The 25,806-nt window shown below is 41.9% G+C and overlaps 1 protein-coding gene across 5 annotated transcripts; it reads left to right on the top strand.

Annotated features, from left to right (window-relative positions):
* Positions 1 to 5,118: 5,118 nt before the first annotated feature.
* On the top strand, positions 5,119 to 25,270 carry NFYB (nuclear transcription factor Y subunit beta). Of its 5 annotated transcripts, none has more exons than XM_059186712.1 (8): positions 6,652 to 6,808; positions 9,393 to 9,479; positions 16,191 to 16,284; positions 17,682 to 17,812; positions 20,168 to 20,365; positions 21,646 to 21,727; positions 22,657 to 22,736; positions 23,460 to 25,270. In XM_059186712.1, the coding sequence occupies exons 2-8, from the start codon at positions 9,474 to 9,476 to the stop codon at positions 23,490 to 23,492; spliced, it is 624 nt and encodes a 207-aa protein (XP_059042695.1). In that variant the 5' UTR covers positions 6,652 to 6,808; positions 9,393 to 9,473; the 3' UTR covers positions 23,493 to 25,270. The 5 variants fall into 5 exon arrangements, with proteins under 5 accessions (XP_059042692.1, XP_059042693.1, XP_059042695.1 ...); XM_059186713.1 differs by lacking the exon at positions 6,652 to 6,808 and adding an exon at positions 6,870 to 7,637; XM_059186709.1 differs by lacking the exons at positions 16,191 to 16,284; positions 17,682 to 17,812; positions 20,168 to 20,365; ... (1 more) ...; positions 22,657 to 22,736; positions 23,460 to 25,270 and adding exons at positions 5,119 to 5,255; positions 5,377 to 5,451; positions 5,794 to 5,967 and having other exon boundaries at positions 6,159 to 6,808; positions 9,393 to 9,480.
* The last annotated feature ends 536 nt before the right edge of the window (positions 25,271 to 25,806 follow it).

The raw sequence follows: 25,806 nt of genomic DNA, 5'->3' as shown, positions 1-25,806 counted from the left end.
AAAGAGCAGATTTATTTACTTATTTTAGAGAGAGCACAGGAGCAGGGTTTGGGGGAGGGGAAGAAGGAGAAGGAGCAAAGTAGACTTCCTGCTGGGTGCGAAGCCCCACATGGGGCTCCATGCCTGGACCCTGAGATCAAGACCTGAGTGGAACAATCAACCACCCAAATGCCCGGAAGGGTAAGAAAGAACATCTCAAAGGCTGCCAATGCCTGCTGACTGATAATTGCTTTCTAGAAAGCTTCTCATCCTCTGTGGATGGGAACACTCATCTCACCACGTCTTCATCATCTTTGTTGTAAAATTCTTTGCTCATTTGAAAGATTTCTTTTTCTTTCAGTTTGCATTTGAAGGTAAGCCTTCCCCCTCCAGACAAGTTTATTAGCCATTTGTATTTTTTCTCTTGTGAGTTTTCTATTTTATGTCCTGTACATTTTTTTTTTAAGATTTTTATTTATTTATCTGACAGAGAGAGAGACAGCGAGAGAGGAAACACAAGCAGGGGGAGTGAGAGAGGGAGAAGTAGGGAGTAGGGATGTGGGGCTCAGGATCCTGGGATCATGACCTGAGCCTAAGGCAGACTCTTAACCATCTGAGCCAGCCAGGCACCCCTATATTTGTTTATCTATTGAAGATTTAGGGCTTTTCTCATGAATTTGTATGTGTTTCACACATAAAGATATTAACAATGGCCAGAATTTGGGGGGGGATAATGGTTTTACTGAGATATCATTTAGAGACACCACAATCAATTTTAGAACATCTTCATCACCTCAGAAAGAAACCCCATACCCTATAGCTACCACTTCTTACTTTCTCCTCCACCTTCCATCCCTAAGGGCCCATTAGTCAAATTTCAGTCTCAATGGATTTGCCTACTCTGGTGATATATATATATATATATATATATATATATATATATATATTTGTTTGACAGAGATCACAAATAGGCAGAGAGACAGAGAGAGGCAGGCGGGGCAGGGGGAGCAGGCTCCTTGCTGAGCAGAGAGCCTGATGTGGGGTTTGATCCCAAAACCCTGAGATCATGACATGAGCTGAAGGCAGAGGCTTTAATCCACTGAGCCACTCAGTTGCCCCTATATTTATTTTATTTTTTAAAATATTTATTTATTTATTTGAGAGAGAGAAAGAGAGGGAGAGAGAGACCATGTGGGGGGAGGGGCAGAAGGAGAGAATCTCAAGCAGACTCCCCTCTGAGCAGCGAGCCAGAGTTGCCACTTGATCTCACGACCCCGAGATCACAATCCCAGCCAAACCCAAGAGTCAGATGCTCAGCCAACTGAGCCCTGGAGGTGCCCCTATTCTGGGCATTGAATGTGAATAAAATGACCTACTCTGTGATCTTGTGTCTGGTTTCTTTCCCTTTAATAATGTTTTCAAGGTTCATTCACGCTGGAGCACATATCTGAACTTCACTCCTTTCTGTGGCTGAATAATGTTTCATTGTATGGATAGACCACACTCTGTTTATCCATTCATCACTGGATGGACATTTGAGTTATTTCCGTTTCTGGCTATATGAATCATACTGCTATGAACCTTCATGTATGAGTTTTTGTGCAGATATATATTTTTTTCACTTTCCTTGGGTGTATACCTAGGAATTAGAATTGTGGGGTCAGTTAATAATTCTATGTTGAACTGTTTGAGGAACAGCCAGACCCTTTCCCCCAACGGCTGCTGGTACTATAATTCTGCCAGCAGCATAGGAGGGCTCTGATTTCTCCCCATCCTCAACAACACTTGCTACTGTTTATCTTTCTTATTATCGCTAAATTAATGAGTCTGAAGTAGTATCTTATTATGGTTTTCATGTGGATTTCCCTTACGGTCAATGCTGTTGAGCATCTTTTTATGTGCTTGTCGGCCATCTGTATATCTTCTCAGAGAAATGTCAGTTCAGATCCTGTGAATCGGAAGGATTTTTTTGGAGGGATTGGGGCCAGAAGGAACCTGCAGTGGGGCGAGACCGAGACAGAGTGGTAGATTTGGGACTTGGTTCCCCTGCATCCAGCTGTGTGATTTCTGGGTTTCTGCAGCTCTTTGCCTGTTTGCAAGTCTTTAAATGGGGATAATAATAACCCCTATTTCATGAGGTCATTGCGGGGCTGACCTGAGACAACAACACATGTAGGATTTTGCAGAGCACCTGATGCACTGAAAACAAAATGAATGGGAGCTCTTCTCATGGTTTGTAAAGGTAACATGATACGGACTGTGTTTCAGGAAGATTAATCTGGGCATGCTGTTAGAGTAGATTAAAGAGAGATTGCAGACAGGGTCGCCAGTGCAGAGGAGACCGAACAGTTGAAGCAAAAGGACGTTTTCTGGGCTTCTTTCCCTAATAAAGACGAGTTTTCCTCTAGTCCATGGCCTGAGCAGCCCTAGAAACAAGGGATCTTGTTGCTTTCTCAGGTTGATCAAAGATATTTTCAAAACCACTTAATTAACTCACTAATCCAGGGGGAAATAGTGATGAGTATGTTTTGAATATTTTGATTAACACTTCATAATAACTTGGAGAATTTTAAACATGTTTATGAACTGTTTCTCCAGAGAGAGATGACATATCAGGCTTTAGTAATTTCAGGGTCATTTCCATTATCAATTAAAATACAGCTTTATCCAATGCCTGCTCATGCATTCAGTTCTATATGGACCTATAGAGCTCCCAGTATGTGCCAGGCACTGTTCTAGCACCATGTATACAGTGGTGAACACAAGGTCTTTGCTCTCAAAGAGTTCATATCTTAATAAGGTGAAATATTAAAAATCTATTCAGTCAACAAATATTTATTGAGTACCTACTATGCGCTCGGGATGCATTGGTGAACAAAATGAGCAAAAATCCTTGTCCTCATAGAACTTACATTCTAATGGGAAGCAATAGAAAATAAGCCATTAGCAAAATAGGTGAGGAAACTCTATACTTTGTAAAAGGTGATAAGTATCATTAGAAAAGAAAATAAAGCAGTTAGGGGAGAATGAGGATAGGGAGCCAGAACTGCGACTTCTAGATCAGGGTCAGCCTCATTGAGAAATGGATAGAGCTGAGAGAATGAGCTATGTGGATGTCTGAGAGAAGAAGGTACCAGGCAGATGGGACAGTAAATGCACAGGTCGTGAGGCAGGAGCATTCCTATTAGAAATAAGGAGGAGAAGGGGAGTGAGCAAAGTAGAGGGAGAGTGGAGAGGGGATAGATCCCATAGGGCCTTGCCCAGTGAAAAGGCCACCATTCATTTCTGAAAGAAACAAATAAAAAGTGCAGACTATGATAATTTGTAATCCAGCCTTGATGCTTGTAACATGTATACTTGGTCTTGAATCCATTGTACTAGATTAAACGTGCATGCTGGGTATTTTCAAGTTGTGTTGTAGAAAACTTAAATGCTATTTAATGAGTAAATATAGTTATCCTTTCCGGAAAAAAAAAAAAAAAAGTGCAGAATATATTTCTTGCTAAGCAAAGAACAGCCGCGTTGTAACGCAGAGCCTGTGAACAATGAAATCTGTGGTCGTACGTGGTGTTTTGGAAAGTGTGGGTTCAGAGATTCCCCCTTTTTGAAGCTGGACTGTTTGGGGGAATGAGTCGACCTTTAGCTAAGGAAGCAGGATTACTGGAGTGTGGCTGTCGCTGATTGGCTGACTTTCTGAAGCCGGTCACCGAGTGAGAGGTTGTCCCTGATTGTTGAAAAGATTCTGGTTGTTAACTACGACCAAAGAACAATTAATTGTTTCCTTTGTTCAACTTAGAATGAACACACTTGTCACCCTCCGCTTTGCAAGCCCACCCTAAAAGCTTTGTCGTTTACTCTGAGGGAACCTGGGGAGGTTCTGGAGGATTTCTGAGCAGAAGCGTGACAGGATCTCATTTACATTTTCAGAGAATCACTCTGGCTGCTGTGTAGACAAGGGGGGTAGCAGGGAGACAAGTTAGAAGGTCACTGCCGTCATCCTGGCAAGAGGAGATATGGCTTGAGCCATGGTGGTAGTCATGGGGGAAAAGGGGAGGGGCCCGCATTTTGGATATATTTACAGACCGTAAATAAACAAGACAATCCAGTTCGGCTGAGTAGATTGGCGTGAAGAGAACAGTGTTTACCTTCACATAAGGTGACATGACTAGATGACATTACAGAGTAACCAGGTGGGGCTACTTTAGGAGGGGTGAGGGAAAGCCTCTTTGAAGAATAAGACCTCAAAGATGAAAAGGAGCCAATTAAAACCTTAAGACAAGAGCCATGTGTGTGTGTGTGTGTGGCAGAGCCAAGACCAGTGTGTGTTGAAGGTAGAAGGGGGTAAGAATGGTGTAAGTGGGGGAGGGAGAGAAAAGCAGAAGCCAGATCCTTCCAGGCCTCGACTTCAGAGAACGGACAGAGAAGAAAGGGGCAAGAATAGAATCAGGAAGTTGGAAACAGAGACCATTCATTCTATACTAGACGCTACCATCACAGAAATTCTATGAGGCCTCATTAAAGTCATAAAGGAAAATCCAACCCGGAAGTCTTCCTTGTGCCAAGGATCCTGCTTTGTTGTTTGCCGAATTATGGCTCATATAAATAATGGTATAAGTTAAGAGGCAGCTATGATGTGTGGACCAGTAAAAGAGAAAATCACTGATCCTCTAACCTTTAATGAAAAGTCTAGATTAGCCTAGAAGCAATAAAATATCTGAACAGTCAAGAGAAAAAAAGGAAAGTCTGGATTAGTCTAGATAATGTCTTTTCCACAACTAAACTGTGATACATGTCTTCCATCACGGGATCATGAAAAATTGGGGTAACACTTACTGAGGGGCTTCCTGAATGCAGGTGTAAAGGGCACAGAGAACACAGGTTGTCAAGCCGGCCTGACCTGGGATTCAGCAGCAGAGGGGCATGGACTAGGTAGGTCCCTGTCTTCTAGAGTTAGGGCCCCAGAGTAAGGAGAGTGCTTTATCCACCGTTGCCGCCCCGAGGCTCCTGACACAGCCCTTGATAAACAGTGGGAGCTGACAAACCTTGTTGTTGCATCAGAACTGAGCATGTCTGTTAGATCAACAGTACTGAAATAAGAGCATGTGAACTCAGGAAAAGCAGTCATCGTGCAGCGTTTGGTTCATCATCCAGTGTGTGGATTAGTCATACATCTCTCAATCCTACTACTTCCTTTTTTTATATTTCCTGTCTTTGAGCACAACATTTCACTCTGAAAACTCCACTTGCATGGGTCATCATCAAGGGAGAGGTCCAAGGTAGGCCAGTTTTACCCCTTTTTAGCAAATAAATGACAGTTTAAAGTTTGATGGAGATTGAAATTCATATCATATAAAGGTATTAAGATAGGAGGCCAACTTTTTTTTTTTTTCTTTTTAGGGTTTTCTTTGAGCATTTTCTTTAATTCCAAACAATCCTAAGAAGTAGCGAGCAACTATCAGTCTCATTACAGAGGTGAGGAAACCGCAAGGGAGGGGCAAAGAAATGCGGCCAGGGTCGTCAAACAGTACGAGGGGAGCCGGAATTCAAGTCAGGGTGTCTGATTGCACAGTGGCATTGCTACTTAACTCCTCTTGGAATAACTCGGAGGCTTTCACTTGTCATTGCTTCCTTATTTGCTCTTGAAATGTTAAAATATGCGGAGAAACAGTAGGAGCTCTATAAATAAAACATGGCTATATATTTTTAAATGATTAAAGCTGGAAAGTTTAATGTGGCACCGGGCCACTTGTTTAGTGGAAGTAAAGGGAACGCGATTGCCGGCTCCCGTTGCAGAAATCCTGCCGCCCTTTGCAGCGCGCGGCGGTGTCTGGCTCACAGCCCATCATCTGTGATGGTCGCAGCCCGGAGAAGTCTGACCCACACTGCAGTCAGGAAAAGCCAGCGGGGGTGCCTGGCTGCAGAGGCAAGAACAGGGCATGGAGTCTTGCGGCCCAAATAATCATCTGGTTGGGAAAAGCCACATCTCAGGTAGCGACTGTTGGGGGTGCGGGGCGGGGGCCCTGGAGGGGCCACATTTTAAATTCAGGGTGAAGGCTGGCTCGTCCGACCAACCTGTTAAACCTGAAGGAGAGGGCTGTCTCTTTAGAGGAAATCTGAACGACGAACATCCGAGCTCCGGGACCGAGAGGGAGCCGTTGTGCGTTTGGCAACGTTTACAGGGCACACAAGGAAAACACGAGGTGCTGAAGGCATTCCAGGAGGGAGCCGTCATTCAAATCCACCCGGGAGCTTGAGTGTCGCCCTGGCGGGCGGTTTCTGCCCTTGGTTTCCCCTTCTAAAAAATCGCCGGGCGGGTGAGACGCTTTCACTTGGGGGAGGGAGGGGGCAGCAAAGGGAGGGAAGCCTGAGAAATCACGCTTCGCGGAGGCCCGGGAAAACACCGTGGGAAGAAAACCCGCAGAGACCTCAAGAGCGTGCCCGAGTCCCGGCCCTGGGAAGCCCCCGCCGAGCACAGAGGCCGCTCGCCGCCCCGCGCAGCCTCCGCAGGAGCCGCCCGCTGCCCGCTACCCGCAGCCCGCAGCCGACTCTGCAGGTTCTCGCAGCCGCGGCCGCTCGGCACACCCGGCGGAGGCGGGGCGGGGCGGGGCGGGGCCGCGGCCGGGGGCGGGGCAGGGGCGGGGCCGGGGCGGGCGGGCACGCGGGAGGCGCGGAGGGAGGGTGTCGCGCCGAGGGAAGCGGCCCGCGGCGGAGGGAGGGGAGGCCGAGTCCTGGAAGCGGAGCTCCGCGCTGGGACTGGTTCCTTCGCAGCCATTTTCTGTCCAACCAAACAGCCGATTGGAGACGGGAGCCAACCAGGGCTGCATTGGAGGTTTGTGTCTCGCTTCGGCCAATGATCGCTCCTAAACCGACTCCACTTTAGCTCGAATGAAATGTCCGTCTCCTCCCGGCGCCGTCCCCGCCGCCAACGCTGCCGCGGCCGGGGCCACTCGCCTCCCTCCCGCCCGCCCTCCCGCCCGGGGCTGGGGCCGGGGCCGGGGCCGGGCCGGCGCCTGCGAGGCCGCTCCCGCTGCGGGCCCGGCCGGGGAGCGGGCGCGGGGCCGCGGCGCGGCTCTTTGTGCTCCGGGCCGACGAGCGGCGGGACTCGGGCCAGGCCGCCTCCTGCTCGCCGCCGCCGAGCTCCGGGCCCGAGGCCGAGGAGGGGGCGCCGGGGCCCCCTCGGGCCCGCTCTCGGCGGCGCCCCGCCCGGCTCCATTTTGTGTGGGCAGCCGAGCGGGGGGCACTGGCCCGGACCCCGGTTCCGACCCTGCGCCCTTGGCCGGGCTGCCGCGCGGAGTCCCCGGGGGCGCCCCCCTCCCGCCCGCTCTCCCGCCCGCCGGCCCGCGGGGGCATGACAGGGCCGGGCCGCTTTGTCTGCCCCGGCGCCCCGAGCGGGCGGGACGGCGGCCGGCAGGCGTTGGTCGCGGGCCCGGGGCCTGGGCGGGCGAGTCGGGGGATGCGCGCCAGGGGCGGTCGCCCGGCACTGGCGGGACTGACAGTCGGCCGGGCCGGGCGGTGGGGCCGGGGCCAGCCCGCGCACCTTCGTGGGGAGGAAGCCAGGTCCCCGGGAGGAAGGAGTGGATTTGGTTTCCCCGCAGTCTGGCTTACACGTAAAGAATGCAGCCATCTGGCGGCTTGCGGTCCCTGGACTTGCCCCGAAGGTGGGAAGGAAGCCTTTCGGATTGGACTAAGGTTTTAATCTTCGGTGGGAGGCGGGGAGGATCTGCCGGGCCTGAGGAGCGGTAGTCTTCGAGAACAAAGAATTACAGAGCACCCACAAGTCGTAATCTTGGCCAAAGTACTGTAACAAGATAATTTAAACAAGGTTAGGTAGCCTACGACCTTAAAAAAAAAAAAAATAGCATCCCACTAACCCGCATGGACTCCACGGTGCCCTGGTTCGTGCCACGAATCCCTGGGGTGGTTTGGGCTTTCTTAGTACGGAAACTAATCGGCAAAATAAAGTGGTAAGATAAACTGATCGATAGAAGTGGCATTAATAAATAAGGGTTTTATTTGTAAAGTATTGAAAGTTTAACCAGAATTCCTTAAAAGGCGATTATTCCTTCCCCGCACTGCTCCTGTAGCTTAATTTAAGGATTCTATTGATGCAAAACTCTGGTTGTTGATGCCAGAGAATGGAGGGTGGAGGAAGGGTCTGCTGCTTTTCTTGGATACAAATTTGCATTTCTTCAAACATTAAACAGATGTATGCATTCCCTTGAGCTTTCACATAGATCATAACCTGCCTTTAGGAAAATATATACCATATGAGGTGACAGTGTTTATCTTTAATATATTGACTCTAAATATATACCGAGTCAACTATTTGGGTGAGAGAGTGTGGTGAGGTGTGCCCCCCTCCCCCAAGCAAAATACATAAATGTATATAGCTCCATTTTAATATACTGAGGATTTTCTTTTTCAAAGACACCCTTAAAAAAAAAACGCTTCTAGCCACAAGGAAGGAATCTTCTGGGCAGTCTTGGGGTTAGAAAGAGGACAATATTTTAAAAAGAAATAAGACATTGCTTTCAAGATTATAGCAGAGTAGACAATGTCAGCCAGTCTTTGCTGTCTGGACTGACATTTAAAAAAATTCAGTTCCTGGCTACATTTTTTTTTTTTTTCTGTTTACTAGATTTCATGCTTGAATGCATTGCATTATTTTCTCTTCCTTTTAAAATTAACACTGAAAGGATATGTTTTTGTTTTGCCCCTCCCCCCAATTTAATTGCTTCACTTGAAAAAAGGGAAAAGAGCAAATGAGAAATGGAGATTGTAACATTGTAATTGATCCCAATTTATTCAGCTATTTATGCTTTACAGTGAAAATGAAGTGCTATTCAGATGCAATTTTAATCCAAAATGGTGGTGCTTTAAAATGATAAATAAAGGTCCTAATTGATTGTGTTCCATGTATGTTCTCTGGGCAGCATGTATCTTCTTTTCAGTATCATCCGAGGTGTTTAATTTAAAAGCATTGTATTCTGAGATACTCTTCTCCCCTTTTGAGCTTTTGGACTCCCTAAATCTCACTCTAAAATATTAAGAAAATCACTGAAAAATTAAGTTGGGGTGTTTGTGTCTTGGGTGTTAGTATTTTGAAGAATTTAGATGTGTAAAAATTTTTGTCTCATGCATATAATTTGGGGTGTTGTGACAAATATTTATGATTAACATGACTAAATTCAGGGTTATGTTAGGAAAGCAGTTCCTCCCTGCCGTAGAATTAACTTTTTTGCCAGGTCTCCAAAATATAGCTGCCAATTTAAGAAACCTTTATTGGGTGCCTGCTTTTTTGCACTCTGTTGAATAAGAATAGTAGGTGAAATTATACACGCTTTTTAAATTTTTACTAGGAAGAAAGCCCGTAGGCAGTACGTTGTTACTACTAATAGATGTTTATCTTCTAGGTTGAAGTTGGGCGAAGATTAGCCCTCCTTTTAGAAAGGTGTTCCTGAACACCGCTGACAACACGGTTCTGACAGTATTTCATGACGGTAAGTATGTCGTACCATTTTGGTTATTAACTAGATTTGAACAATAATTAGCTGGAAATAAAATTATACCTAATGTCTCACTGGAGATCCCAAGCAGAATGAATGTCCTTCAAGTCTAGACAGACAGTACGTCCACTCACTCATTCCTGTTGCTTCTTTCTTTTTAGGGACTTGTATGTATTGTTTCCTGTGGGCCCCTAAGTGCTGTGGAGACTACGAGATAAAAAGCTTGTTCCAGCTCTTAAGAGGCTTGTCTGTTTTGCTAGAAGGGCTTCAGTGGAACTGAATGCTTAGAGGACAATTGTGCAGGGAATGGAACATGTTAGTTCTAAGGGTGGCAGAGATGAAAAGACCAGTGGTGTGGTAGGCCTGGGTAGTTGCGACTGTCTTGGACTTAGCCTTGAAGGAAAAGTGGGATTTGGATAGTGGAGGGTATCACCGAAAGCAAAAGCCTGAAGGCAGGGATGAGTAACTGATGTTTAGGGCATGGGGAGTAGATTTGCATCATCTACTTTCATAGGATAATTTAGTGCGAGATACCACTTTTCCTGTCTGGATACTTAGTTCTGAATCTGCTACTATATTTGTGATGTCAGGCATGTTACAACTTCCTTGAGCCATGACTCATGCCTCAGCCCTAAAATAAAAGAGCTGTACCTGGTGATCCTTAAATAAGGCACATTCTAGCACTAAGATTTTTATCAGCCCTGAAGAGAGAGTTGGAGACAAGTTTAGTTAAGTGGGGGATCCACTCATGAAAAGCCGTGGAAAAACTAGGTTTGGATTTGACGCTGAAGACTTTTAGAATGTTGGGACGCCTGGGTGGCTCAGTTGGTTAAGCAGCTGCCTTCGGCTCAGGTCATGATCCCAGCGTCCTGGGATCGAGTCCCACATCGGGCTCCTTGCTCCACGGGGAGCCTGCTTCTCCCTCTGACTCTGCCTTCCCCTCTGTCTGCCTGTGCTTGCTTTCGCTCGCTCTCTCTCTGACAAATAAATAAATAAAATCTTTAAAAAAAAAAAAAAAAAAGACTTTTAGAATGTTCCAGGGTCAGGCGCTATAGAAACGGTATTCGAGTGAGATCTGTCTTAAAACAATATGTACCCTGGTAGGTTTGATAGTAATGCAGTGGCAGGAGAGAAAGGAAGGGCATATCCAGGAAACTTACTACAAGAAGTGGAACTTGGAGGAGACAGAAGAATCTAAGATGACGTTGGTATAATTAGCCAGGGAGGGTGGGATCCCAGTAGCTAGAAAACAGATGAGGAGCTCTCAGCCACTGCCTCCTTGAAGGACACGGGGAGGTGCGTTTCAGTTTCCAAAATCTTAAGTTGGCAGCGATGGGATATCAGATATGTTCTACGGGCATGGCTCACTGGAGTGGCAGGCAGGATATGGTTGTAGATTTAGGACTTCTGAGCATAGAAGTGGTATTTCATGAGTTCATGAAGAGAGTAAGGGAAGAAACAGGAAAGGATAACCTTGGGTGAAACTAACAACTGGGCTGTGGGGAGAAAAAAATAAACCGGGAAAAGGATATTGTTCAAAATCAAGGGAGAAGAGAATTTCACGAGTACGTGTGGGGTCCTCGGTGGCCAGCACTACTAACAACAGCCAAGTGGGAATGAAGGCAAGATTACTGGCAACTTCCGAGAGCGGGTTCAGCATCCTGGTGGGGTGGAGAAGCGCTGCCAGGAAGCTGCAGTAGGAATGCAGCGATGCATGAGGACCATTGGGGTGACTGTGATCGCTAGCCAAGGCTGTGGCGTGGAATCTCGGTTTTCCAGGGCTGGGTGTACTTCTGTGTGTTCAGTGAGGGAGCGTGAGCGTGTTGAAGAAAGAGCGAAGCAGCTGGTCTGAAGATCCATTAGAGGGAAGGAATCTTCGTGTCACTTCTTATCCTCAAAGAGATAAAAAGGAATTGGTCCAGAGAACAGGTGAAAGGGGTTATGTGAGAGAGAAAAACCATGCCTGGAAAGAAGGGTGAGCACTGTATTTGAAGAGACAAAAATAATATTAGGTTATGTTTGTTGAGTTCTTATTATATATCATACACTTTGCTAAGTGCTTTTTATATAATAACTTCACTTCTCATAGCAACTCCATCTTAAAAATGGGGAAGCTGAAGCACTAAGAGGACAGTAAGTAAAGACATACAGCTCGTAAGTGGGGAGCCCAGCCTCAACCTGGGTGGTCTGCCCAAAGGGCCCATGATTGCTCTTGATCCTGAACCCCAAACCAGGTGTATTGCTTATATCCCACAGATAATGTCCTGGCTCGAGAAGCAACTTTAAATGTTTTTAATATACAGTCATTAGACCTGGAATTTAGAGAGGCCAAAGTATAGATTTAGGCTTATGGACTATAGGAAAAACTATTAGGAACAAATACTGTAAAGTAGTTGGCATCGGAGACTCTGGATTTAAATCCCATTTACTCTGTCACCTTTGGCAAGTCATTAGCCTTCTATAACCTCAATTTTCTCATCTGCTTCACAGGGTCGTGAACAGTGCAGGAGATATTTAGAAAGTGCTCAATAAATGTTAAACATACTAAAGAGGGAACTATTTCCCGCATTTGCAACAAATTATTAGTGTAATTTAAATACTGCTATATCACCAAATTATTGTATTAGCCAGCCAACCATTGATTTCACATAATATTTTAGAAAACAATATCAGTTCAGCTAAGTAAACAGAATAGTCAGTCACATTAGTTTAATGGGGTTGAACTACTCTTTGTCCGTAGTTACCAGTTTCCTTGGATCTAGTGATTGGCTGTTTCACCCATTGTCTCATCGCTCTCCTGCATGCCCTCCCCTCTTTGCTGTCTGGATAAGGCCCAGCACTTGAGCTTCCCTCCTCTTTCCCCAGCTGCGGATGTGTCATGACTGTGCCCCTGCACATTCGTGGTCACTGGCTCCAGCTCGGCTCTCGGTGCCCAGTGCTCCCATGCCCTGCCTTCCCTGTTCTCTGTCTCTGCAGCTGCAAGAAGCCCAGCAGCATCCCCTCGGCCCTTCCTCTGGTTCATTTTCACTCAGTTACCAGGTCTGTTGATTTGACCTCCTGCAAGGCTCTTTCCTCTGCTCCCCTTGATCTCCACTGCTGTTGTCTTGGACCTGTCTGGGGAATGAATGTTCACCATCTTGCCTGGATTCATGCTCTGACTGCAGCTTCATGGTCCTTCGTGGTCTTCTGCCCTCATTCTTGCTCCTCCATTTCTACACTGGACTGAAGCCAGAGTTTTAGCAGAACTGTGCAAATCAGACTCCCCTTTGATTTGCTCTTGTCCACAAGGCACCGCTTCATCTAGCCTCTTGTTAGTTCATTCTAGTCCACCAGTAGTAGATTTCTGTTTCTTTTGCCTGGAACATTCTTTTCTCATTCTTCCTTGCCTGGCTGATTTCTATCTTTTCATCTATTTAAATGTCATTTCCTGAGACTGCTTCCTTGACTCCCCAGACTAGTGTGGCCCCTTTTGCAATAAGCTCTCAAAGCATATAACAAAACACCTTTGTTTTCCTTAGCGCTTGGTAGTAATTAGTTATTGTAATTATTTAATAGCTATATATAACATTTACTGTGTACTCCTGTTACACTATGCTGAGTCTTTCCATGGTGAGTCCTGTCTGCATTTCACTTGCTCAAGGTCTCATGGCAAGTAAGTAGGAAGGAATTCAAACCAGGTGATAAGATTCCAGAGCCTGTGCCTTGGAAGTGTTAACAGACTACACTCCCCATCCCTTTCCCCTACCACTAGTTTACATAATACTTGTCTCCCCTGCGAGATGAGGACAGAGATCTGGTCTATGTTGTTGACTAGGCTACATCCCCAGCACATAGCACGGACCTGATAAATACCAGGTGCTTACTTGGTAAGTAGTTGTTGACTGGTTTACTTAAAATCTCCAGTCTATTTTGAACATTTTTATAGGAAGTTTAGACCTTGAAAAAGCCTCTGGGATGTATCTAGCAAGTACCTCTGCCTCATTTCCCCACTCATAGTATATATATATGTGAATGGCTAGCAGATTGTAAGCATCAAAGATGAGGCTTGATTTGTTACCAGGTATCTTGGTGATTCAGAGAAGGGGACACTCATTTTGGGGCAGAATGGGGTAAATCAGAAAGATTTCAGGAGAGTGGGAGAACACTGGGATTAAAGTATGGGGCCGGATTTTAAGGTAGAACGATAGGAAGACAGGTGTGACGAAATGACAGAAGAGCTACGGCTTGCTGACCCAGAGACACGCACAGCTAAGTCTGCAACGTGCTGCTTATTCTCAAGAAGGGCGGGTTGGATCACTATCTACCGAGTGCACAGCTCTTTAGCAGGTTCCCTTTCTTGCATTCTGACAACTCTGAAATACTTTCAGAAGTATTTTTTAGAAGACTGAGGTTTAGAGGCTAATGCTGTGAATCCAAATGATAATCTTGCTACTAATTCCAGTGTATGACAAGAAAATGTGATTAAAACTTTTTGCCTTTACTACTTTTTTCATGTTATATTTATAAATTAATTGATCCCCCAGACAGATGCCCCATGTCCCACCCCAACAAAGATTTGTTTCCAGTTTTAGGTTCTGAAACAACCACTTTGGTCCTTTCTCCTAAACTGTCATCTCCCTAATCTCCCTTAGGGCATTATGAAAACTAGTTAATTCACAGTTATCTTAATTGAGCTTTCTTTCATGGCTAATAAATCCATCATCCTATCTATTAAAGACCATTCTCGGGGCACCTGGGTGGCTCAGTGGTTTAAGCTTCTGCCTTAGGCTCAGGTCTTGATCTCAGGGTCCTGGGATAGAGTCCCGCATCGGGCTCTCTGCTCAGCAGGGAGCCTGCTTCCCCCTTTCTCTCTGCCTACTTGTGATCTCTCTCTCTCTCTGACAAATAAATAAAATCGTAAAAAAAAAAAAAAAAAGACCATTCTCCTAGTATCTTGTTAGCATTTTAAGATTAAAATAGCGTTTTATTTTTGGGTACTGTTTCACATTAGCTGTTTAAGATGGGGAAGGTGATACTATTTCCATTTTGTATAGAAACACATTTAATGGGTAGTGATGCTGTTTTCAGGGATCAGCAGGAAAGTCAGAATCAGAGCTCACTGACCATTGTTTACTACCTTTTAATTATTTTTTTTTTTTTTTTTTTTTTAAAGATTTTTATTTATTTATTTGACAGAGAGAAATCACAAGTAGGCAGAGAGGCAGGCAGAGAGAGAGAGAGAGGAGGAAGCAGGCCCCCTGCCGAGCAGAGAGCCCGATGCGGGACTCGATCCCAGGACCCTGAGATCATGACCTGAGCCGAAGGCAGCGGCTTAACCACTGAGCCACCCAGGCGCACCCTGTTTACTACCTTTTAGAAGCCACTGTGAAGTATCAATAAATAGGTACCTTGTACTTGTGCAAATTATTTAAAGTAGGTGAATTCTTTCTCTAGCTCCTTAGAAAACGACATAGATTATGGAAATATATCTTTATCTACAATTAAACACCAGTCAATAGATGTATCAAAGAATTGTCATGTCATTGAAGACTTGGAAACCGGCGTGCTGTTTTACAAGTAGATGAAAATCCAACAGAGCCAGGAAACATGATGTGGCACACAAGGACTTAAATAGTGCAGTTAATAACATTAAACTTGTTATCAGTGTCCTGGACCTGATAAACATGTGTCTCTTGATTTGGACTGAAAGCATGTATAGATTGTACTTAATTTTTCCTACGCTTTTTATTCAGGTAATGCATTTGCAATTTTTCCACCCACAGACAGCTAGTCACTTATTGTTTTGAATAGTATTATTTGCAAAGTGGAAAGATTTCCAGGGTTTGCCATGTTGGTGAAATGGAATGAAGACCGTGTAGGGCTTAGGGTGCAGTTTTCTCTAGGTTTTCCCTCTTAGAATTCTTTTAGTTCTGAGCAAACTTAATTAAGCAGGCTTCTTTTAAAAACAGTCATTTTAATTCTCATTTTTGTCTACGGTTATAATTTTACTGTCTTCTTATGCAGATCCCCAGTCTCCCTGACCACCCTCTCCCCTTTTCTTTTTTCTTTAAAGAATCTGAAGTTTGAGGGAGGGGGCAGGAGGGGGGAATTGTGGAGTAGAATTAGAGCTGTTAGGCTGGTTCACAGTAGGGTGTGCTTTCAGGTTGTGTGGTCACAGAGTTGTTCAAGGAATGTGTATGCTTCTCATGCCAAACAGCAGTTTGAACCAAGACATTGCCCCTTGCGGAACTTCTGTGAGACAGCGGAGAAGGTCCGCACAAGAGCAAAAGGATTCGCAAAGACTATCCGGCTGTGGCGGGAGAGTGGAAAGTGATGGAAATCAGTGACTTTAGGGGACTACTAAGCTGACTTTGGCTCTGGTTGTCACTCCAGGGACAAGGAAGGTTGTAAGTCAGGGTTGTCTGCACTCTATGTGAGGATTATGCAATTGCAAAGAAAGAGCTGTGTGTGTTTTAGATTCATTTCCTTGTTTTGCTTCCCTGTTGGTCTTAATGCTTATCACCTACAGAGAGTAGACAGGGGCATTTTGAAACATTGGAAAATTATCGAAAGGTTTCCAAATCAAGAGAGATAAATGTTATCTTTTAGTAAGCTTAACGCCTGGAAAACTAATTGACCCATCCTGTGACAGCTTTTGAGTATCGAATTTATTAGGTTTTTTTAGACGTTTTATTGAAGAGTATTGCAAAACGTCTTTCCTCATAGATGGATGGCGACAGTGCTACAACAGATGCTTCTCAACTAGGCATCTCTGCGGACTACATCGGAGGAAGCCACTACGTGATACAGCCTCACGACGGTGAGAAAGCCGCAATTAAAGACATTCCCTGGAGAAACAACTTAGTGGAAATTATAATAATATGATGTTCCAGGTTACTTTTGTCTTTACGGGAAAATGAGCAATCTTGTGTCAAAGTTCAGTGATAGTCTAAAACAGGGCTGTTTTTATTAGAATAGTCAGCAAAAGAGTGGTGAGTTCTGGAAAAGAATTCTAGAAGAGAGTTCTAGAAAAGTATTTTTTTTTTTGTGCACCTGGGTGGCCTCCGACTCTTGATATCAGCTCAGATCTTGATCTCAGAGCTGTGAGTTCAAGCCCTTCATTGGGCTCTATGCTGGATGTGGAGCCTACTTTAAAAGAAAAAGTATGCTTTTTGGGGAGTAAGTGGGGGAGGGGGCAGAGGGTGGGACTGGCAAGCAGGCCCCATGCCCAGCACAGGGCCCTATGCACACCCTGAGATCAAGACCTGAGCTGATATAAAGAGTTGGATGTTTAACTGACTGAGCCACCCAGGTGCCCCTTAAGATATACTTTTTGGTAGGCAGTTGGGGGTGGGTGATTAGTTACTTCATCCTGAAACAGATACACGTAAAAATGTAACTTGAAAAAAAAAATGTAACTTGAACCAGCTTAAGTGCCTAGAAAGAGTATGTATTACTGCATTTAGAGAATACTGCATTTAGTTTAAAAAGGCTGTTACAGGTACTGTGAAAGCTGCAGTTACATCTGAGTCTATATAAATCAAGGATTCACTTTTTGCAAGAACATCGGATCAGTGCTATAGCTTTGTTCAAAAAGTTAGTTCATAGTATTAATCCAGTTGGCTCAGTAATGTTCAAGTCCACTTTTTCCATTCTGTGTAAACTTGGCTTTGTATAATATAACCTCGTAATCTGGCGATATGCAAGGAACTATAGGTCATAGTCTATAAATTTTCTAGCTAAGTTATGTAACAAATACTTGTGCGTAATTCTTCTGTGGAAGATGCTATACCGAGTTCTAGGAAGTACACAGAGTTGATCCCTGGCCTAAGGTAGCCGTTATCTAAGAGAGAAATAAAAAGAATTACAAAATGTGTCAGAAAAGACACGGAGAAGCACTTTGTGATATTTTGTGAAAGGGGAGATCACTTCTGAAGGTGCTGTGGAGATGCTTTTGAGCATTTTTGCGAACGGGTAGGTAACATTTTATTAGGCAGAGTTGAGGATCAAAGGAGTTGAGGCAGTGGGTTTGAAACTAATGAGTAGATTCAGTTATGGCTGTGACAGAATTAGGAAAAGAACTGCTATCCTCCTCCCTAAAAATGATTCGGAAATGAACCAGGATGGTTCTTATCTTAGATCATTTTCGGTAGTCTTCTCTATCTTGAAGTAAAGATGATGAGAAACTTTAAACCTAAGTCATTTTTATTTCCTTAGATACTGAGGACAGCATGAATGATCATGAAGACACAAATGGTTCAAAAGAAAGTTTCAGAGAACAAGATATCTATCTTCCAATTGCAAATGTTGCAAGGATAATGAAAAATGCCATACCTCAAACGGGAAAGGTAATGCGGAGGAGACATTTAACGGGGTTTATTTTTCCAGGGGAAAGGGGAGCAGAGACCTACGTGAGTGTGTAGTTCTGAGCACGGTCAGCTATTGATTTCAGCCGTTCAGCCTTCCCCAGGTCCAGCAGCTCTTTCAGCCCTACATGTTACTGAGCAGGACTCCATGTGCAGTGTCCCTGCCCCCACGTGAAGCAAATAAAATAGAATGAACCATCTCTTGAAAAACAGGTGCATTATCAGAACTATCAGGTTTGGGCATATGGAGTTGTGACTTCTATAATGTTGCAGCAAAATTGGGTCATTTTGGACTGATATGGAGAAAATCCTTACATTTGGAAGCAACTGTTTTTATATAATCATAAATATTAATGTATATTTAAATTTAACTGGCATTTTTTTTTAAGTAGTTCTGTCTTGAGACAGACAGTCATATAGACAGTTATTTTTAACAACTTTATTTTAACTTGTCTCTCTACTCATCACTTGGGTCTGAATTAGAAGCCACTTTTTTTATATATTGTATTTCATAATAAACTTTTTTCTCATTGTAGCTTATAAAGTGCTTACGAAAGTAATAAAGCTCACAAAGAAATATAGTATTAGGCAAAGCCTATAAGTTCCAGTATGAGAGGTCCTCCTTATGCTTTGAGGGGAAATAAAGCACACTGCTGATTACGGTTCACTGCTGATTACGGTTTCTGTTGCTAGCCCTGTGCTGCCCTGTACCTCAGGCCACGGGCCCCAGATGGTTCTTGAGCACTTGAAATGTGGCAAGTCTGAATTAAGATGTGCTGTATATGTAAAACAGAACTTCAGATTGTGCAGGCTTAGTATGAAAAAAATAATTAAAATACCTCCGTTTTAAAATGGATTCTCTGGGTGCCTGGGTGGCTCAGTTGGTTAATTGGCTGCCTTTGGCTCAGGTCATGATCTCAGGGTTCTGGGATCGAGTCCCACATTGGGCTTCCTGCTTCTCCCTCTCCCTCTACTCCTCCTCCCTGCTCATGCTCTCTCAAATAAATAAATAAAATCTTAAAAAAAAAAAATGAATCCATTTTATCCTCTGTTTAAATGATAATATTTTGGGGGCACCTGGGTGGCTCAGTGGGTTAAGGCCTCTGCCTTTGGCTCAGGTCATGATCCCAGGGTCCTGGGATCGAGCCCTGCATCGGGCTCTCTGCTCCGCAGGGATCCTGCTTCCTCCTCTTTCTCTGCCTGCCTCTCTGCCTACCTGTGATCTCTGTGTGTCAAATAAATAAATAAAATCTTAAAAAAAAAAATGATAATATTTTGGAAATGTTGGGCTGAATAAAATATATTATTAAAATTAATTTTACCTTTTTATTTAAAAGATTATTTGTTTATTTGACAGACAGAGATCACAAGTAGGCAGAGAGGCAGGCAGAGAGAGAGAAGGAAGCAGGCTCCCTCCTGAGCAGACAGCCCAATGCGGGGCTCAATCCCAGGACCCTGGGATCATGACCTGAGCTGAAGGCAGAGGCTTTAACCCACTGAGGCACCCAGATGCCCCAATTTCACCTTAAAAACCTAGCTACTAGAAAATGTAAAGTCACACGTACAGCTAGCATACTATTATCTTGCCTGCAGCTCTTGGTTGTAAATAGGCATGTAGCTCCAGGTTGTAAATAGGCATGGAGGTAGAAGACAGTATGCTTCAGCAAGCATTTTTGTTGTTCCGTTAGAAGAGGCTTTGGAATTGCATGCTTTAATTCATTAGAGTTTGGCTTTGAAACCCCACACCCTTAAAAGAAGAATTGCTTTTAAAATGAAGTCGCAGGTGTGTGCTGCTTTTTTAATAACCTCAAAACCTGTACCTGACACTTGGTATCTTCAGTAATAAAAATGTCACCAGATGTCATTATTTTATTCTCTTGTAAACCTTACATGAATTCAGTGTTTTGTCTTTTAAAAATTTTCTGGTGTCCTTATTTGTGGAAATGCTAGGGCAGAGGAGTGATACCTGAGTCTAGCCCACAGTAGACTACATATACCATGGGTCTGATTTTCTTGGGGCATTTGCTTAGTAAGATTTCATCTTTATGGGATGGTAGGGACATCCAGTGATTGCTTTTTTACCTAAATTATACCTGTTTTCGGAGAAGAGTTGTCAGAGCTTCTCTTACTGGTATTCGAGTTTTTATTCTTACTCCAAGGGTTGGAATTTTGATAGCACACATTGTGTCAATGTAATTAGCGTATTATTTCAGAGATGAGATGTTAACAGCCACGAACTGAAATTCGTATTCTTCTGAATAGCTTTTTATTTTTGCAGGTTGTTAGGAACGGGATGGTGATAGTCCCTGCAAATTTACCTGTGGTTTTTCTCTTCAGATTGCAAAAGATGCCAAAGAATGTGTTCAAGAATGTGTAAGTGAGTTCATCAGCTTTATAACATCTGAAGCAAGTGAAAGATGCCATCAAGAGAAACGGAAGACAATCAATGGAGAAGATATTCTCTTTGCCATGTCAACCTTAGGCTTTGACAGTTATGTAGAACCTCTAAAATTATACCTTCAGAAATTCAGAGAGGTAAGTAAAATGCCTTCCATTATGCCTTTAAGAAACTAAGATATACTAGTCACTTTAACTTTTTAAATGTATCATTTATCAGAAGAAGTATGTAATCACTTAGATTACTGTATTTAAATAGTATGTCCTTTCTTTTTCCCTTTGTTACTGATGACATCATAGTTGTGTAATGATTGAGAGCCTGGACTCTGGATTCCAGCCACCTGAGGCTGAGTCCCAGTTCCACCACATGAGACCTTGGGCAGATTACTTAAATACGTTAAGCCTTGGTATCCTGGTCTGTAAAGTTGGGTTAGTAATAATACCTATCTCCCAGGGTTATTGAGAAATAAAATAACCTATGTACAGCCCTTAGCTTGGCATGTAGTGAGCACTCTGTGATGGTAACACATGCTGTGGTTATCATTCATTTAAAAGAGGTAGCACCTCAAAGCTTGGGGCCTTCTAGATAAGAAAAAGGGAATTCTAACTGTATCCCTTTCTTACTAAATTCTGCATTTCCTTTTGGGTTTATCTTTGCCCATTGTATGAATTTTGTGAAAATAAATTGAGATCAGTGTATTTATTTCCACACTCCAACTTGATATAGGATTCACATTGGTTTCAAAATACTTCCTTAATAGCTTTAATGTTAGAATCCTATTGAATTAGTGTTGTATATGTCGTCAAATGATTAAAGTAGGAAGAGAATGTATAACTTCTTCACAGTACTTTTCCAAATCTTTTGCATCATAGAATCTTAGAGTGAGTGGACAGAAACCTAGAGCTCTTTGGTCCAACCTGTAATTTTGATTTAGGAATTTAAAACTTTAAACTTGCTGTTATAGGACTGCCCATTTGGCTCAGAGCCATATATATGTATGTATATATATATACATATATATGTATATGTATATGTATATATAGTTAAGAGATAATTTGGATCATTTATAGTAGATTTTTGAGCTGAATATTTATAGTATTTTGCAGACTACTTCATCTATAAGTAGACTTCTATTTTCCTTTTGATGTATTTTGGAATTAGAATAATTTATTTTTATCCATAAATATTTTAGATTTTCTAGGTCATTACTAACACTGTCTTGTGATGATTACTGCTTATATAAAAAGTTAGCATTTTGAAGGGCCTCTTCATATGTAATTAACCAGAAGTGTAAATAAATACTCTGTGCAGTGTTTGTAATAATAGAAGCTCCTAATTTTAGGAAATAAGCATTTTCATCTAGAAAACAGTATCTTTTGAATACCAGTGATTACTTTTTTGATTTTTCCTTCTCTAGGCTATGAAAGGAGAGAAAGGAATTGGTGGAACAGTCACAGCTACAGATGGACTAAGTGAAGAACTCACAGAGGAAGCATTTAGTAAGCAGTGTTATGATACATTTATGCAACTAAATTTGTTCATATAATTCATGTAGTTAGCAGTTATTAATACTAAATGTAATGGTACTTTTGGAATATCAGCCCTGAGTATTTTGACACAGCACTATTTTGAATAGTTCTTATTAGTTCATGCCCTCATGTTCGAAGTCAGTGAGGGATAAGCGTAGAAATTTAAATTCTGCAGACGTTACAGTCTTTCAGCCATAGTTCTGATTTCCATAGCCCCTAGTTTTTGGTTTACGATTCACACGAGATAGGAATGTTGAGAATTATAGCTTGTAATGTAAAATCTTGCGATTGAAATTAATTTGAATTGAAGGGTGTTTAAAGAAACTGAATAGGGGTGCCTGGCTGGCTCCATTGGAGGAGCATATGACTCTTGATTTCGGGGTTGTGAGTTTGGGCCCCATGTTGGGTGTAGAGATTACTTAAAAATAAAAAATCTTCAAAAAAAAAAAAGAATGTTGTCATATTGATTAAATAAAAAGCCTGCGGTGATTCTGTTTCTCATTTAAAATTTATAGATATATTTTGTATTTCTCGTACATAAAATACATGCTGCTTATTAGTTCCTGTAAGTGTTGCTCCCAGCTAAGCCTCATGGTATAGGTCTGCTTATGAATTAGAAACCCCATCCAGTCTCTGCAGATTTGTACACATGGGCAGTCAGCTAAGTATATTTTAGAGAAATGAAGATTGAGAAAATTGAACACTTGAAGTAGGAAAAATGTGCTTTTTAGGGAGCTTTTTTTTTTAAATGCTAAATTTGAGGGTTTATGATTTTTTTCAAGATGATTTTGATTAGTGACAGAATTGTCATTAGACTTGCATGGCGTGACTTTTGGGTTCAGACCCAAAGAGGAGATGCGATTCTTTTCCTGGTTTAACTTTTTTTTTTTGTCTTCTAGCTAACCAGTTACCAGCTGGCTTAATAACTGCAGATGGTCAACAACAAAATGTTATGGTTTATACAACGTCGTATCAACAGGTAAAATACAACTTTCTTTGTAGCTTAAATTATTTAAAAAATTGATTGTACCCATTGATTTTTATCATAGGTAGTAGTTAATTTCAGCACATCACAGTTGACCCTTGAACAACATGGGTTTGAACTGCACTGGTCCACTTAAGTGCAGAGTTTTTACAGTACCATAGGTGTGGTTTTCTCTTCCTTATGATTTTCTTAATAACATTTACTTTTTTCTAGTGTCGTTGTAAGAATACAGTATATAATACATATACAAAATATGTGTTAATTGACTGTTTATGTTCTGGGTAAGGCTTCTGGTCAACAGTAGGCTGTTAAGTTTTTGGAGGGGTCAGAAGTTATGTGAGGATTTTCAGTTGTGCAGAGTTTGGCACCCCTAACCCCTGTGTTGTTCAAGGACCGGACTGTATTATTATTAAGGACCCGATAAAGAAGGTTGTTAGAAATTGCTTTCTCAAAATATGTAATTGTGTATTCTCTTACGGATTAAAAATAGGTACACACATACTCATATTTGCATAGATTTCTAGGAAGATGCATAAGAAGTTATTAAGTAGCTCCCTTGGGCAGACAGAATGGAGATTTGGAGTGGGAAGTAGACTTAATTTTCATTGTCTATTGTTTTTACTCTTTGAATGTTTATGTTATTTTTAAAATATATATTTTGTTTTAAAAATATATTTTTTTCTTTAATTCTGCTCAATCTAAATTTTCTGACCTTAGATTTCTGGTGTTCAACAAATTCAGTTTTCATGATCTGAAGAAATGATGGCATGGGGAGTGGAGAGAAGGGAAAGAGTCTGTACGATTCTGGCAACAGAGACATCGAGAAGGAAGTGACTGGGGAAACGATGTCTCTTTGTATATTAAATAGCTGTAATGTAGCTTCCTGATGCTTGACTAATTGAGGTGTTAATTCTGACTTGAGAATCTTTTTCATGAATGATTTTAAAGAAAAATTTGGATTTTAAAGGTATTAAAATATTTTTGTTTTGTACGAGAGTTTGTTGCTCTGTATGACTCCTGTATGCATTGTATATTGCAATTTATTACTGTCAGAGATTTGTAGACAGTTTCTTATTTTCATATTGAATCATGTTACTTTTGTAATTCAAGTAAGCAGCTGGGTTAATTCATGATGTTTGCCCTTTTAATAAAATATAAGGGTAGAGTTCATTTTGAATGCAAGTTGCCTTTATTATACATTTGAGTTTGTCTTGGTTATATAATACCTTGCATGGTAACCTAGCTAGATTTTTAGCATTTGCCATATTTATTAAAATTAATTTTTTGTAAAACATACATAGCTTAAGCAGCACCATTTTTTAAAAAATGTAATTGAAAAATTAAGTGTGAATGCAGAAGCAAACATTGTCTGCCCTATTAAACTTGGTGCCCAGTAACAGTGTTTACACTGTTCATTGTGCCTGTTAAGATAGTTTTAGTTTATTGGGGCTTTTGTTAAGACCAGATTTGTTTCTGAGTTAATTATGAGTGTTGGAATTCATTTAAGTTTAATGTAGTCCCACTGCTCTTGAAATGGTGCCCTTTTCATTTTTATATGATTTTTTCCGAAGCATATCTTCAAATACTATAGTATCCTCTTCCAGAAGAGGAATTTTATAGTCTGATGGCAAATGTCCTCATTTTACCTTTTTAATTGAAGTGTCAAGTTTCCTAATTATACTATGGGAACCAAGAAATATCAGACATCATGGTGTGTATACAGAACCTTCTCTGCATGGGTGAGTGGATGCAGCGGAGAACAGAGTGAATGCTGCGAATGGTGTGAAACAGAAGCCCCAACTTCTAGTGTGCTGTCTTGATCTTTGCAATAAACTAAACTTAGATAATGTAACTTTGTATAATTTAGTAGTATGTACTTGGGTTGTTCCTTTTTTAAAGTGAGGATTTGTATTTTCTCATCTATTCTTTTTGGTGGTAATTAACTTGAGTGTTTTGGGTTTTTTTTAATACCAACAATTGCTATTGTATAGTTTGCCTAAAAGACAATTTAAATGTCATCTTGGAAGGACACTCAAATTTATAAAATAGAAGCAATTTCATAGATGCAGGCTGAACAGAAATATTTTACCTTGCCAGAAGGAGACTGGGGGCACATCTGGGCTAATCTGAGGTTAGTATAACTCCCTCACTATCTTCCCATTGAAAAAATAATCTTCGTTACAGAAAACTCAAATAGGCAAAAAAGGGGAGGGTTTTAAGCAAAATCAACTATCATCCTATTGTGCTGAAATAACCAATGTTAATATTTTGGTAAATATCATTTGTCCGTTTACTTTGCTAAATATGTATATTTTTATAAAAATGGGCTCATACTTGCATACTGTTTTGTAACCTGCTTTTTTCACTTAATAATATATTGTAAACATCTTTCCCAGGTCATTACATAGTCTTTTATTTTTAATCATTTGTTATTCTGTTGTATGGCTGAACCATAATTTATTTAATCCTCTACTGGACACTTTGACTATATGCATCTTTTCATAGTTATAAAACAACACTTCACTGAATCTTGTGTACATCCATGACTGTTTTCTTAAAATAAATTCTTAGAAGTGAATTGCTAAGTTAAGTTAACAGATACACAAAATTTTAAGGCTTTTGGTATTTCCACGTTAGTGTACTTCTGAAGTAGTTTCCATTCGATCCAGGCAATATATCGGTATAGAACTGATAAAAGCACTTGGTCTTTATCAGATTCTTTCTCTAAAAGTAAAGATTGGGTTATGTTTAATTATCAAGGAATTAGACAACTTAAGATTTATATCAATATAAACCAAATATCTAATTTTAGTAATTTGTAGTACTAAAACTTCAGGTGAAATCAGGAACTTTGGGTTGTATGGCTTCTCTCCTCTGAAAGAACATTTGCCTTCTCCATGTGTCAGGTACACACCTTCTGTTTATGCGTGTAGGAGGGAGTGTTGGCTTCTTGGCCTGTGTTGCATTTCACTGAATGTCAGGTTTTCTTCCCCTGGAACTTCTTAAGTAGATAAGCTCCTATGTTAACCTAAGTGTTTTCTTTATAACTTTGTAGTTATTGCTT

Source organism: Mustela lutreola, chromosome 8 (assembly GCF_030435805.1).
Source record: "Mustela lutreola isolate mMusLut2 chromosome 8, mMusLut2.pri, whole genome shotgun sequence".
Lineage (NCBI taxonomy): Eukaryota > Metazoa > Chordata > Mammalia > Carnivora > Mustelidae > Mustela > Mustela lutreola.
Note: the sequence above shows the minus strand (reverse complement) of the source record. Positions and strands in the feature narration are given on the sequence as shown.

What these genes read in the sequence shown, in the direction of transcription:
- NFYB (XM_059186709.1), top strand. Translation starts at nt 5,916, where the DNA reads ATGGAGTCTTGCGGCCCAAATAATCATCTGGTTGGGAAAAGCCACATC. An exon ending in TGGGAAAAGCCACATCTCAG is followed by an intron (nt 5,968 to 6,158) that starts GTAGCGACTGTT and finishes CAACGTTTACAG; the next exon opens with GGCACACAAGGAAAACACGA. An exon ending in CAACCAGGGCTGCATTGGAG is followed by an intron (nt 6,809 to 9,392) that starts GTTTGTGTCTCG and finishes TTTATCTTCTAG; the next exon opens with GTTGAAGTTGGGCGAAGATT.